Source organism: Prionailurus bengalensis, chromosome C1, assembly GCF_016509475.1.
Source record: "Prionailurus bengalensis isolate Pbe53 chromosome C1, Fcat_Pben_1.1_paternal_pri, whole genome shotgun sequence".
NCBI lineage: Eukaryota > Metazoa > Chordata > Mammalia > Carnivora > Felidae > Prionailurus > Prionailurus bengalensis.
In genome coordinates, this window is record NC_057345.1 from 132,455,939 (window position 1) to 132,471,259 (window position 15,321).

A 15,321-nucleotide genomic window follows, 5' to 3' on the forward strand; every position below is an offset into this window, starting at 1 on the left:
AAGTGAAAAGGTATGTCTGTGTTCTTGTATGAGGTGCGATAGTTTTCAAGGTAAAGAAAACGATGTGAAAGTGCTTGCATTAAAGTACATGGCAGAAAAAAGAGAAGATCCTCCTGGTAAATAAGGACCAAATACAAAGATGAAACCTACTTATACCATCTGATGCAATGGAGCATATCCAGCTCCACTGGTTTTCTAAGATGAAAAGGTAGAAGATGAAGAAATAGATGATGAGAGAAAAAAAAGCAAACAATCACCACATCCTGAGAGTGAGTTCACCAATTTCCAGCAAAATGTTTATCTTTTGTCTTTGTTATACACAACAGTCTTAATGTTAAAGATGAATTAACATTCTTTATGTCGCTGGCTAATTTCTCATGGCAGTATTGGAACACTTGAACCTTATTTATTTTGGAAACAGTTTGAAAACTTAGCTGTTAATAAGTGTATACTGTAATGGTACTAATTAAAGATTGCAATGCCTTTTGGGAGGTATAAACATCATGCAAGGCTGCAATGTTACATTCTTAATTAACCGTTTGGAAATGATTACAAATAAGCTGCATGAGCCATTCTCTCTCATTTACATACTGTGACGGACTGTGAGTAGTTTCACTACAAGGCTTCTGATCTACTGCCTATATACTGGTTTGTTTCAGCTTTATTAATTTTGCTATTGACTTAATTTTCAAAGTCATAACCACAAGTTTGCAGATGATTATGTACACAGGTTATTTCTCTAATCCAACACCTTCCAGCCCACAATGGGGGGAACACACCATTTGCCGCTGTTTGGATTATCATTATCTATCATATGGTGTTAAAATTAAGTAGAATGGTGAATCAAGTTCTTTTTAGGATAGAGAGATATGCCAACTGGGCCTTTAACTTTGGAGGAAAGTACAACTTCATGAATACTGAAACAATTTCAATATGTCTGTGTGTGCTTTTTGAGCAGTTATGTCATATCACATTTCAATACTCTTTACTTACTCACACATCTGTTGTCATCTAGCAATATGCGATCCCCCCTGCAGGAACAATTCACTCTCCCATTAGGAGTTAAAAGGCACAGGTCATGGCAACCTCCGTTTAATAATGAACATGGAGAAAGTTCACCTGCAATAAAGAAGCTTTATTGGTAACATTTTATATTGAATTTCTATTCTGTTAGATAGAGATTAATAGTAAACTGTTAGACTGCACCCATCTCTCAAAGATAAAAATAAGAAAGATTCAGGACTTTTGAGAATCCAAACATCACAAGCAATAAGAACTTTTGAAAAACATGTAACATAAATCACTACATCTTCTACAACATTTGTCAAGGAAGCCACGGCATCACATGAACTAGAATCATTAAAAACCACATTGACACTTCAAGCTGCAATTTTTGTAGGTGTTCCAGTGATTAAAGAACTTTTAAGCCCAGATGTAAAGCTTATTTATTAAGAAGTACTATTTTCAAGGAAACAATTTGATTTGAATGTTCAAAGATAGGCAGTGAGAGAGAATAAAATTCCAGAAACAAGTAATTAAAAAGGAATTGTTCCTCTGGTGATAAATTCAGAACTACAGAAGGTATCTTAAACCTTTCAGATGATTTTATTGTACTGCATGGTCAAATCCTGAACACTGTCCCAGGAACTCTAAGAAAACAAAATTCAACCAAGTATTACTAGAACACATAGATGATTTTTCAAGAGATTATATAACTAAGAAATACATTTAATGTCTAGTGTAACTTACAGCTATTAGTGTCATTGGCAACAGCTATGATTCCCATTGGTTGGTGTGGGATATCAGAACGAAGAATTTTTGTATCTCCTCCTGTATACTTGTTGGAACGCAGAATAGCTCTTCTTCCCCAGTCTGACCAGAAGATATAATTGTCATAAACAGCCAAACTGAGGAAAGTTCCTGGCCCAGATTTGACAATCACCTGAAATAAATGTAAATATGTTTTTTAAATGAAGATATAGGCATTCCTATAACTACATCCACTTTTACTTCAAAAAAAATTTAAAAATTAAGAGTAGATAGCTTTAATCAATGAAAATCAGATAAAAATGCATTTTACTGAATGTATTTTTATAAAATTCTTAACAGTTTATTTTAAATGTTTTAATCATTCTTAGCTTTTACAATGTATTTGTTTAATATTTTAGGTATATTTCTATTTACTAATCATTCAGTTCATATAAACAGTTGCATGTTTTCAATATTATACAACAAAATCACCAAGCCAAAAATATGAGATTCTGTTTACTAATAAACATTTATCTTTTTTAAGAATCATCAGACATCCAGTGAACACTCATCAAGCTCTCAGAACTATATAAGGAACATAAAGAACTATAGGACCCAGGTTTTCCTTCAGGAAGCTTTTACCATCTCTTTCCATTACAATTATTTCCATTACAATTATTGCTCTTTCCAATACAAAATTCCATTGCAATACTCCCTTATATCTTGTGTGACAGTCCTGAAAAAAACTTCATTGATGTTTTAACAAGTGTCATGGATATATGTTTTCCTTAACACATTTAATGCTACTGAGGAAAAAAAAAACAAAACAGAAGATGAACTAGATACATGTAACAATGTGGGTTGATTTCGGAATAATTATGCCGAGTGAAAGCAGCCAGAAATAAAGATATCACTCATATACTCTAAAAATTTCAAAGTAATCTATGGTGACAAAAAACAAAACAAAACAAAACAAAACAAAACAAAACAAAACAAAACAAGTGTTTCCCATGGACAGAGTGAGGCAGGGGAGGGATGGAAAGAAAGAGATTAAAAAAGGAAATGAAGAAATTTGTAGAGGTCATGGATATGTTAATTTTCTTTCTCAGCCTCTAGAACTCTAAGAAATAAATGCCTGTGGATTAAGCCGCCCAGTCTATGGTATTTTGTTATAGCAGTCTGAACTGATTCATCCCTTCCTTTTAGAAAAGCCAAGCTTTAAAATTTATATCTACTTTAAATTTCAACAAATATAATATATATAAAATAATATATATATTATATTATATATATATATATATATATATATATATATATATATATATATATATAAAAGCAAAATGATGAAGGGAAGATTGTTTGTTAGGAGAACATGAAATGATAGCTACTCTAATGTGCGATCTGGGAAGATTTTCCTGAGAAAGGGAATGATGAAGAGTCAATAGGACAGGAAAAGAGAAAAAGAGAAAGAAGGGCTCTGGGCAGAGGGTATACAAGGTGTAGAAGTCAAGCGGAAGGGGAAAGAGAAAATGAACAAAAGTTAAGCAGCTCACACATGACAACAGGATCCCATGAAGAGGCAAGAAGGGCAATGTATACGGTAGATCGAGGCTGTGAATCTGAGTTTTGTTGTGAAAGTTATAGTATGTCATACAGGTTTTAAAGCACATTAATATCATTTTTGGTTTGTAGTTTTATAGATTATTTAAAGATTACTGGTGTAGAGATTAGATTAGATAAAAACAAAAGAGCTGCAGAGAGACCAATTAAGATCAGCTGTATTTGTCCAGACAAATGATAACAGTTTTGATGTTTTACTTAAGAAAGGTAAAGAAGATGCAGAGTAGAGCAGTATTTGCAAATGAAGGTCTTCCTAATTTATTTTTGTCAAAATTCATGAGAGTTTTTTTTTTTTTAATTTTTTTTTTAACATTTATTTATTTTTGAGACAGAGAGAGACAGAGTATGAACGGGGGAGGGGCAGAGAGAGAGGGAGACACAGAATCGGAAGCAGGCTCCAGGCTCTGAGCCATCAGCCCAGAGCCCGACGCGGGGCTCGAACTCACGGACCGCGAGATCGTTACCTGGCTGAAGTCGGACGCTCAACCGACTGAGCCACCCAGGCGCCCCTCATGAGAGTTTTTATTCATTCATCTATTCACTCATCCACTCATTCATTAGTTCGTCCTTTTGCTATTTTTTTGTTGCTGTTGTAAACAATAAAAGCTAACATTTCACAAATGCTTACAATGTGCAGGAAGTATATATATTGCACATATAAAACCTAACTTTAATCTTCATAGTAACTGATAGAGTTAAATACCACTTCATTCCACATTTCACTGATGAGGACTGGAGCTTGAAAGGTTATATAATCAACCCTAGGTCATAAATGTACTAAGTGATTTGATGCCATTTCAGATCCAAATAGATTCAGATCCAGATATTCAAATATTCAGGGCAAGATCAACTAAGATCTGATTTTAATTTTTTTTTTTAAATTTGCCTTACTTAAAGTAACTAGAGAAATTCTTCTTTAATATTAGCATATGTATACGTACTGCATTATTTTATCTAGGCTCCTTCAGGTTAGGAACTAAAGTAATTTCTTTGACTCCCTTTTCTATCCAGTATCATATTTTGCATGAACAAAATGCACACTTTGATGAATCAGTAAGAATGAAAACAAAATTTTAATAGTTAGACATAAATAAAATTAGGTTTTTTTTGATGGCTAACAAGTAGCTAGTCCTATGACAATAAAAGTTCTTCTATATTGTTACCAAAAGTCTATTTGGTATATACAGTAACTTCTATGAATTTTAACACTGACTGAGTCTAGTAGCTTACTTCTCTACTTCTGCTGACACAGAGAAAGAGGAAAAAAGCAACTTAAACTCAGTCTATAATTATGTATGTTGCTTTAATAAGGTACAATAGGTTCTACTGAGAATTGAGCTGACTCCAGACATCTCATTTCACTGGTTAGAGTTCCATGTGGAACAGAGAAGTGAAATCCACTAAATTATACTTTCTCGTCTCCGTGTTAAAACATTCTTATCAAAAGTTCACAAATACTGCACCTTGCAAGCCTAATCAGCATCTTTATTTACAGTGCAGAAGCTTTGTCATCATAAATTGCACCTTACCATGTTATATGGTAATGTACCATTATGGCATAATTTTGAAGCACTTTCACTTTGAACCTATAAATAGGCTCATGTTTCAAAATAAGAATTCATGTTCATTCAGAAAATGCATTTCTTGACACAGTGTATATTAACCTCACATGTGTCCTCCTAGATAGACAATTAAATTGGTAATGCCACTTAGACTTGAAATTTTGTGTCAGGAATTTAATCACTAATCATCTGATTTTCCATCCTGAAACTTCTCCGGTGCCTTACTGGAAGCACTAGAAACAATAAAAGAATACAAAAACATTCAGTTTTATAAACCAGACAACATATTTCCAACACCCAGATGCTAAATGTTAAACCAAACAATTAAAAAGCCAAGGAAACAGGAGGCTTCCCAAACACCTCAGGTGATTGCCTCACTGACAGGATGGTAAATGATTATTATGAGAAATGACAACTTGGCCCCTACCATGGTCAGGGATGACAAAGTGTTACAGGTTGCAAAGAAACAACTGTGGTTGATTTAGCTTTAGAGGCAATGGCAATGTGTAAATCAGCAACTCAAAACTGAGAAATATTTAATTTAAGAACAGATGACTATATTTAACTTGAGTTTGAAGAATATGAAGTATCAAAATGTCATTAGTGTCCAATCAAATCTGGAAAGAACAACATGCACAGCAATCATCTAACAGACCACTTTTATTGTGTGAGACGGGTTGCCAGCTTTAGTTAGAGAGGCAAACCATCATAAAAGAAGAGTAGAGAATGAAATATTTTCATTTTATACTGTTTCTGATCTCTCTATTGACCAACCTCAACCAGATTCCAGAGGACAACAAAGTCAGTTGACCACAAGAAAGCCTGCTAGTGGCAGAGAACAAGGGGAAGAAAGTGGGGGAAAAATCTCCAGATCCGACTGAGAGCGGTAGTAGAAGTGAACCCTATTCTGAGACTCCTTAGTTTTCCCCAAATACGCTATTTTGTTTCTTGCAGTTCAGTCCCCAAATCTATAAACTGGGATAACAAATATCAATAACTCAACTTGGCTCTTTTTCTAAGGAAAGACAAAGGATAAGATATTTCCTAAGGCCACACAGAGAAAAATAAGATATTCCCGAAGTGTTATAGTCATTCCTAAATGAAATTTGAGCAAGTTGTTCATGTTTTGACTGCCGTGCCTTCATAAATGATTGCAATGTTTTTAATTTGGATGTATTTAGATAGTTTGAGATTCATAGGCTGATTGTGTTAATAAAAAGTAAACTTAAGGAAAAAAACCTAAATATATTTTTCAGTAAGTTCTTTCTGTTTTGAATTCCTTCTAAAAATGTCTGCTGTGAGACCCACTGAGAAATGACTTTCTTGAGAATCCTCTCCCTGCTGCCCAAAGCAAAGTGTCTCCCTCCTTTTCATACGCGGTTTTTACACACATTCATTATAACACTTGTCAGAGAGTATCGTTAAAGAGCTTATATTTTACCCATCTCCCTGGCAGAACTGGAATACTTGAAATCAGCAATCGTATGTTTTTATTTTTTGTAACTCAAGTGTTTAGTATAGGACATATTTAACATCCAATGATTATTTATTTATCAAATCAGTTAATAGAAGAATGATTAAAAAACATTTCTTCTTGTGTTTGGGTTTCTTTCTTTTGCTTCTTATTTTTTTTTTAAAGGTACATTTTATATGAACTTTGAACTCGCCTTTATACCTTATTTGGTTGTGTCTCCAAAGATATAAATTTTTTTCTTTGTAAAATGGTTATTACCCAAATTTGTGTTTTACTGAAGAACTGTAGGCATAATCTTCTCCGGATCACATTCATGCCTTTGATAAATATTTCAGTGCTGTTACTCTCTAGATCATTGTCTAAATACAACTCTCCTGGCATTTTAATATTTTACTAGAAAAAGTGAACAGCTAGTCAAAGAAGTGTATATTAAATCAAAACCTCATATGTCAAAGGTATACTGAAATGCCAGTTGTAATTTTTCAAATTGGGACTTACTGAATATCTGACAAAAATCAAATAATATTTTAGATGCTACATTATAAGAAGTTAAAAAAGTGTCCTGTACAAAAGGATGATTATTTGCATGCATAAAGAGGTGTTTCCAGTGTGTATATTTATGAATAAAACTACCGACAAAGGACAGAAACTAATTTAACACTACATTTGAAAGAAAATATAGGGGCACCTGGATAGCTCAGTCAGTTAAGCATCTGACTTCAACTCAGGTCATGATCTCATGGTTTGGTTTGTGGTTTCAAGCCCCGCGTCGGGCTCTGTGCTAACAGCTCAGAGCCTGGAACCTGTTTTGGATTCTGTGTCTCCCTCTCTCTCTGCCGCTCCCCAGCTCATGCTCTGTCTCTGTCTGTCTCTCAGACATAAATGAACATTAAAAAAATTAAAAAAAGAAAAAAAAAAAAGAAAAGGAAATATAGCCTAGGATTATCAGCCTGGGCTCGGGAGTCAGAAAATTTTGGACTGTTTTCACACCTTGTCTTATTGTGCAACCTGGGACTTGTTATTTCACTTCTCCAGGCCTCTCTTTCTTCTTCTTTAAAATAACAAAAATGGAATTAGTATGTACCATAAAATTTTAAAAACTGTTAAATAATATTCATAAAACATTTAGCATGGTTACATAGTAAGCTTTTCATAAACATTTGCTATAATTATTTTCCATTGAATGTGATAGCACTTAGATAGGTTTGTAAGGGTAGTATTTTAAAATACTCTGAGTCTTATTCCTAGTTTCAAAAGTGTTACAAATGATAAAGAATCAACCTAAAAAAAAAAACTTTTAAAATAGATTTCCATTTGTAAACTTAATGCTTTTTCAATTTTGGAGATTATCAGATCATCAAACCTCTGCTTAGAGATAAGATTAATGTCTGCTTTGGTAAAATCCTGGAGATCCATTTCATTTTTTGGTCATATGACAACTGGGAATTTCTACCAAGGGTCACAAAGGCTATTATGCCAATTTATTAACTTTGAAGGAAAATTAAAAAGCAGTGCTTGTAATTAAGCAAGTCACATTATATTGACTCTGGCTGTCCTGAAACTCCTATCACCTTGAGGACTATAACTGCAACTGACTTACAGTTTTGGAAATCAAAGATTTTTGTTTGCTGTGTGTGGGAGGAGGGGGTTTATATCTCTTTTGAACATACTGTTCTAAACATCCTCATGATTGCTAGCCAAAACAAATAAAAAAAAAAACACAAAAAAATCAAATCTCATTTGTTAAATTTTACCTTGAGAAAGTGATGAAAGATTTGTGATCAAAGGTTATATCCAAAATGTTTCCATAAATACTTTTATTTATTTATATTATTATTTATAATATATAAAATTAAAACATATATATTATTAATATATTTATTAAATTTTACACATGTGGCTACAGTCCACTCCAGGGTCACTTCAGTAAATGTGAAAATATTTATAAAATTATATATAATGGTAGCAAGATGAGTTAATAAAAACATATTTGAATTTTCATAAATATGTGGAAATATCATCAAACTAAAAGTCATAACGTTTTTAAAAAATAAAAATGCTGTTAAAACTACTCTAGGATCTGGCTACATTGACTATATACACATTCATATACACATCTTCCTTACTATGCATATAGTTTTCTTTTCAACCAACTTCACTGAAGCATAATTTACATATAAAATATGTTGAACTTATTTTTAACAATTGCAATAATCATGCAAACACTTTTCCAACTCCAACTCCCAACCTCACATCCTTTTCCTCTGAAGTAAACACTGTCATTAGTTTCTTGAGTAATAATACATTCTTATAAAATGCTGCTTATTTTCCACATTGCAAAAAGTTTTCCACAGTTGTTACGTGTGATTGCCTATAATCTTTAAAATTAAGAAACATACGGTAAAATGTGTCTTAATTTAAGATTCAGTTAATTCAATAGAAGTCTGTTAAATGAAGCAAAAACTCAAAACAAAAAATAACAGTAACACAAGATAATGTGAATAAAAAGTAACATCCTTTTTACATCCAGATGTGAATGTATCTATACATCTGATCTTTTTCAAGATCCTTCAAAGTTCTTGAAATTGTCTATAATGTCTTATATGACCTGACCTTGTTACCACTCTGGAATTATCACCTACCATTCTCTATATTCATGCTCTCTCTATTCGGGCCACAGTACTCTCTTGATTGTGTCTCAAATATACAAAACCATATAAGTTCTTTACACAGGCTGTTCTCTAAGCTTGAGACCTTCCCAAAATACCCCCGCGGCCAACTAGCTCACCACTTCAAGAATTAGCTCAGGGGCACCTGGGTGGCTCAGTCTGTTAACCATCTGACTTCAGCTCAGACCATGATTTCATGGTTCACAAGCTCAAGCCCCATGTTGAGCTCTGTGCTGACAGCTCAGAGCCTGGAGCATGCTTTGGATACTGTGTCTCCCTCTGTCTCTACCCCTCCCTCACTGGCCTTCTGTCTCTCTTTCTCTAAAAAATAAAAAAAAAATAAAACATTATTTTTTTTTTAAGAATTAGCTCAAAATCACTTTTTCAAATGAGGGACTTATCTTGAGTTCCCTACTACAATCTGCCTCCCTCTATCATTTCACATCCAATTCCTTTATCCTACTCTACTGTATATAACATTAATGAACTTGAATAACATTGTGCTAAGTGAAAAAAGCTACTCACAGGACCATATATATTGTATGATTCTGGTTATATGAAATGTCCACGATAGACAAATATGTAGACAGAGTAGACTGATATGTGATGTCAAAGGATGGAAGCAAGGGGGGTGGAGGACTGATGGCTGAGGGCTATAAGGTTCCTCTCTAGTGTGATGAAATGTTCTAAAATTGATTGTCAATAGTTGCACAACTCTGTGAATATAGTAAAAGCATTCTATTGTATATTTAATTTAATGGGTTAACTGTATGGTATGAAATTATCTTTCTGTAAATCTGTTTAAAAAAGAAGAAGAGGAGGAAGAGGAAGAAGTAGTGGAGATGTGATTTGATTCCAGACTCTAGAAACAATGGCCTTAAGTATGACTGACAGCACAGAGGTAACTATGCTACTACTAAAAAAAAAAAAAAAAAAAAAAGAGAAAAACACAGTATCTGCTCTTAAAAATTGTACAACATCAAAATAATACACTTTATTTTTTATAAAAGTACATAAGAGCACATGTAATAGTCATGTATATCAATATCTATATCTATATCATGATAAATGATGAAAGAAAGCAAGAAAGACAATTGAATACGTTAAACAATGCCATAGTACGCAATATGCAAATCTAGACTGAAACTCCACAAGTCATATTAACTGCTTTTTTTTAAATAGAAAAAATTGCAAATAACAAATTCCAAATAACAAAGGTAGAGGGGACTCTATGTTGAAGAGATGTAAGAGACATATCAGTAGTTTTTAATGTATGGAATTTACTTGGATTTTAGTTCAAACTGAGATGCAATGAAAGGCTCATATACATAGAATATCCTTAAGAATCCACAAAAAATTTCCTAGAACTAATACGTTAGTTGAGTAAGTACAGAGAACAGAAAGAATAACTTTATTTGTATATACTAGTAATAAAATTTGGAAATTAAAATTAAATTAAATGCAAATTATAAAAGCAACACAAAATATTACATACTCTGGGACAGGAGACGTGTGATTGTGAAATATCTTGAGAGGCGGAAAATCAAGACTTGTTCAAAAAATGATGAAGTATGTCAAGAGGATGCAGGATTACACTTGGAAGGCTTCTCAATGGCCATATATGGGGCAATTTGAGCAACAAATATTAATGGTAACAGATTATAATTCATAGAATAAAATTAATCTCTGTGATTCCATAAGGAGATAAATAATTAAAAAAATAAAAGATAAAGAATAACATGGAAGGAAGACAAGGAAAAGGTCTTCCTTACAGGAGTTTTCACTATATGTATTAACAAAGTAGAGCAGAAAAAAACATATGTCATGTCAATAAATATAGAAAAAGCATTTGATGAAAATCAAAACCGCTTCTTGATAGAACAATTATCAAGTTAGAAATTGAAGGAAATTTCCTCAGGTTGATAAAGGATATCAATGAACACACTAAAACTAACATATTACTTTCAGGTGAAAGCCTGAATTGTTTCCTTCTAAAATTATCAAACTTCTGGAAGGAAATAGAATAAAATCTTTACCTTGAATTAGGCAAAAATTTTTGAGATAAATGCAAATCACATGAACCATAAAAGAAATAACTGATAAATTCAAATTTATCAAAATTAAAACATGTTTTTCCTTCAGATACATCAACAAAAATAAATAAATAAATAAATAAATAAATAAATAAATAAATAAAAGGCAAACCAGAGAGCAGGAGATAAATATGCATTTATCATAAATATGCATATGCATATTTAACAGGCAAAGTACTTAGAATCAAGGTAAATAAAAAACCATTAGGACTCTATCATTAGAAGTCAAAAAAAAATTTAAATAAAGATCAACCACGGATGTTAACAGCTATTTTAACAAGGAAAATAGACAAGTGGCCAGTAGCCACATGAAAACATGCTCAACATTCCTAGCATAAGAAAACACAAATTAAAGCCACAATGAGATACAAATATACACACCAGTGTCGATGAGAATGTGCGGTAACTGGAACTCTCGCATACTCTTGGTGGGACAGTTAAATTGTATAGTCACTTTGGAAAACTCTTTACCAGTTTTTTGTTTGGTTCAGTGTGTTTATTTTGAGAGAGAAAGAGAATCACAAGTGGGGGAGAGTCAGAGAGAAGGAGGGACAAAATCTCAATCAGGTTCTGAACCATCAGTGCAGAGCCCAATGCAGGCTCCATCTTAAGAATGGCGAGACCATGACCTGAGCCGGGATCAAGAGTCAGAAGCTCAACTGACTGCACCACCCAGGTGCCCCTTTAACAGTTTTTCTTTTTTTTTTTTTTTTAATTAAATGTGCACCTATCATATGACCCAGAAAATAAAAGCATATGAGGAAATATTGTGAAATGATAGAAATGTACTATGTATCTTGATTATAGTGGTGGTTATACAATATTATACCTTTTTCAAAAGTCACCAAATTGTATACTTAAATTCAGTGAATTTATCTTACATAAATTATGATTCACACTCAATTGATTTTTTCAAAAGACAATTTCAAACATTCCTACTGGATTATTTGATGAATTAGGAAGTACTATTCTAAGATACAATAAAAGTATTTTGATTATGAAAACTACATATTAGAAAAAAATCCCTATCATTTGCAGTTACATACTAAAATACTTACAGATACAATGTTTCAGTGTCTAAGGTATGCTTCAAAATCATCCATAGACTAGAAATATGAGGGGGTATTTAAGAAACAAAACTTACCATATATTAAGAATTATTGAAATTGGGTGACTGGTACATGAAGTATATTACACTATTTCATTTTTGTGGCCTTTTGATAATATTTATTAAAAAATAAATATGTTAAATGTAAGAGAAGGAACTTAAATTAGCTGTCTTTATCATAACTACCCATGATATAAGATGGTATATACTTTTAATACCAGGAAATAAGGTTCAAAGTGTACCAAGTAAGTTGCAGAATTAAGTTTAGAAAACAAAGTTTCCTATATCCAATCCATGACTCCCTAAATGTTCTATTGTCGTACACACATAGGAAGAGAGAGAGAGAGAGAATACTAGCAAGCTAAAGATACTAGATCTAGATTTATAAAGACTCCAAAGATTATTAAAAGAATAGGTGGAGCCATCTTAGACACTGTTAACACTAAAGGAGTCAATGAAATAAAACTTGCTATTTTCTATTTTATTCAGCTATTGCTTAAAACCATCAAGCTTTGTAAACACATTTGCCTTTTATCTGTCACAACAATTTTTAAAAATTGCTTGTTGAAATATGTTTGAAGGAAAGACAAATCTGAAGAGCAGCACTGTTCCTACAGTTCACCATTATGTACCTCAACCTTGGGAACGGGTTAGTATCTTCTTAATGTTGCAACCACCTTCGGGGCTACCAGTGCCACTTTACTGATCTAAACCTACAGAACAGGGTGTTACTCAGAAAATGGAATGCTTTTACCAAAAAGATTTCCTGAGAAAATTTACTCATTATTCCGGCATTTCAATCATGTTTTAATATTAAGAATATTGTTTTCTTTGTTGGGTGTGTCTGGAATTATGTCCAAAACAAAAATTCAGAAAAATTTAAAGCTATTATAACCACTTGCCATAGCTGAATTCAGGGAAAATGTATTTTAAATGATGAAGCACATTCCTCATCCACAATTTATCAAAAGGTATCCAGGAGAAAGATTAATGGATAGACTTGGACAATCAAAAGCCTATGGTCTATTTTTTTTTCTGATGCAGTAATAACACTCTCTTTACTACTTACAAGAGTATAAACCTTCTGAGGAAAGAGGGGCAGATAGGAACCAGTAGAGAGATAGCTGTTTTGGATGTTGATTCCATAATTTGTCAATCAGTAATACAGAGCTAACCCATCCTATATTCATTGAAGAAGAATTTTATTGACAAAATAAGATATTTTACTTTATTTTTGTTTCAATTTTTTATTTAAATTCTGGTTAACATATAGTGTAATATTGGTTTCAAGAATAGATTTTAGTGATCCATCACGTATCACACCCAGTGCTCATCACAAGTCCCTTCCTTAACACTCATCACCCATTTAGCCTATCTCCTGCCCACCTCCCCTCCAGCAACCCTGTTTGTTCTCTATAGTTAAGAGTTTCTTTTGGTTTGCTTCCCTCTCTTTTTTTTCCCCTACCCCTATGTTTATCAGTTTTGTTTCTTAAATTCCATATATAAGTGAGATCATACAGTATTTGTCTTACTCTGACTGACTTACTTCACTTAGCATAATACACTTTAGCTTCATCCACATTATTGCAAAAGGCAAGATTTCATTATTTTTGATGGCTGAGTAATATACCATTCTATATGTGTACCACATCTTCTTTACCCATTCATCGATGGATGGACATTTGGGCTCTTTCCACAGTGTGGCTATTGTTGATAGTGCTGCTATAAACAGCAGGGTGCATATGTGCCTCTGATCAGTATTTTTGTATCCTTTAGGTAAATACTTAGTAGTGCAATTGCTGGGGCAGGGGGGTAAGGTAGTTCCATTTTTAACTTTTTGAGGAACCTCCATACTGTTTTCCAGAGTGGCGAAAAATAAGCAATTTTATTTATGTATTTATTTTTTTTAATTTATTTTTGAGAGAGACACAGAGTGCAAGTGGGGGAGGGGAAGGGGGGGATACACAGAATCTGAAGCAGACTCCAGGCTCCGAGCTGTCAGCACAGAACCCGACGTGGGGCTTGAACCCACAGACTATGAGATCATGACCTGAGTCGAAGTCAGATGCTTAACCAACTGAGCCACCCCAGCGCCCCCAAAATTAGCAATTTTAAAGCATGATTATACTTGGGTGATAGGAGCTTAGAATGATGAACCCAGTTTTGTATTACAACATGAACTTCTCATATCCATCAGTCCTTATGAATTAAGATTTTCTATTTCATCAATATGTAATGAGCCCTAACCATTCAGTCCTCCTCCAAACTTTCTTTGTAATCTGGGAGCAAATGAATAATTCTTTGGCAATGTACTTCAGCAATATATATTGTCTTCCACAGACAACACCCTAGACTGGTAAGAGATGTTTTTTGTTTTTTTTTTATTAGAATTTAATACCATTTTAATCAAGTAAATCATATAAATGCTATTTGCAAATAGTATAAGAGAAATTTTCAACACACATTTATCAAGTTCATTTTCAATACTGTTGTGTATAATATTCAAAAAGAAACCATTAAAATATGGATATTCATGTATTCAGTGAAATAATTTATATTCCATGCTAGGAGAAAAAAAGTCATGGAAACTACTTTATATTCACTGAGATCTTGCTAATCTCCAAAATACTTAACTTCTACAGCATAAAAATTGAAATTTTTTATTCTACTTATCAATGGCTCTTTCCCAATTAAACATTATTATTTTTTAAGATGGAAACATAAATATAAGCATTAATATCAAGTATTTCTTGCCATGTATATTATTATTTTTATTTTATTTACTTATTTTAGTGAGACAGAGACAACATGTGAGCACAAACATGGGAGGGGCAGAGAGAGAGGGAGACAGAGGTTCCCAAGCAGGTTCTACACTGACTACATAGGGCTGGAACTCACAAATAGTGAGATCATGACCTGAACGGAAAACAAGAGTCAGGCACTTAACCAACTAAGTCACCCAGGGGTCCTGCCATGCATATTCTTTCATTAAAAATAAGAAGAAAGCAAGTCAAATGGACTCAGAGATACCCCTCCCCCTTTAATT

At 33.1% G+C, this 15,321-nt stretch overlaps 1 protein-coding gene across 1 annotated transcript in view; it reads right to left on the reverse strand.

Annotated features, from left to right (window-relative positions):
- The window catches only part of LRP1B (LDL receptor related protein 1B), a 1,901,338-nt gene that overhangs the window by 319,654 nt on the left and 1,566,363 nt on the right, over window positions 1–15,321 (reverse strand). Inside the window, exons 44-45 of the mRNA XM_043576625.1 lie at window positions 1,750–1,942; window positions 994–1,119 (exon numbers count right to left, since the gene is read on the reverse strand). Coding sequence (XP_043432560.1) covers window positions 994–1,119; window positions 1,750–1,942 — 319 coding nt within the window. The remainder of the gene's footprint in view (window positions 1–993; window positions 1,120–1,749; window positions 1,943–15,321) is intronic.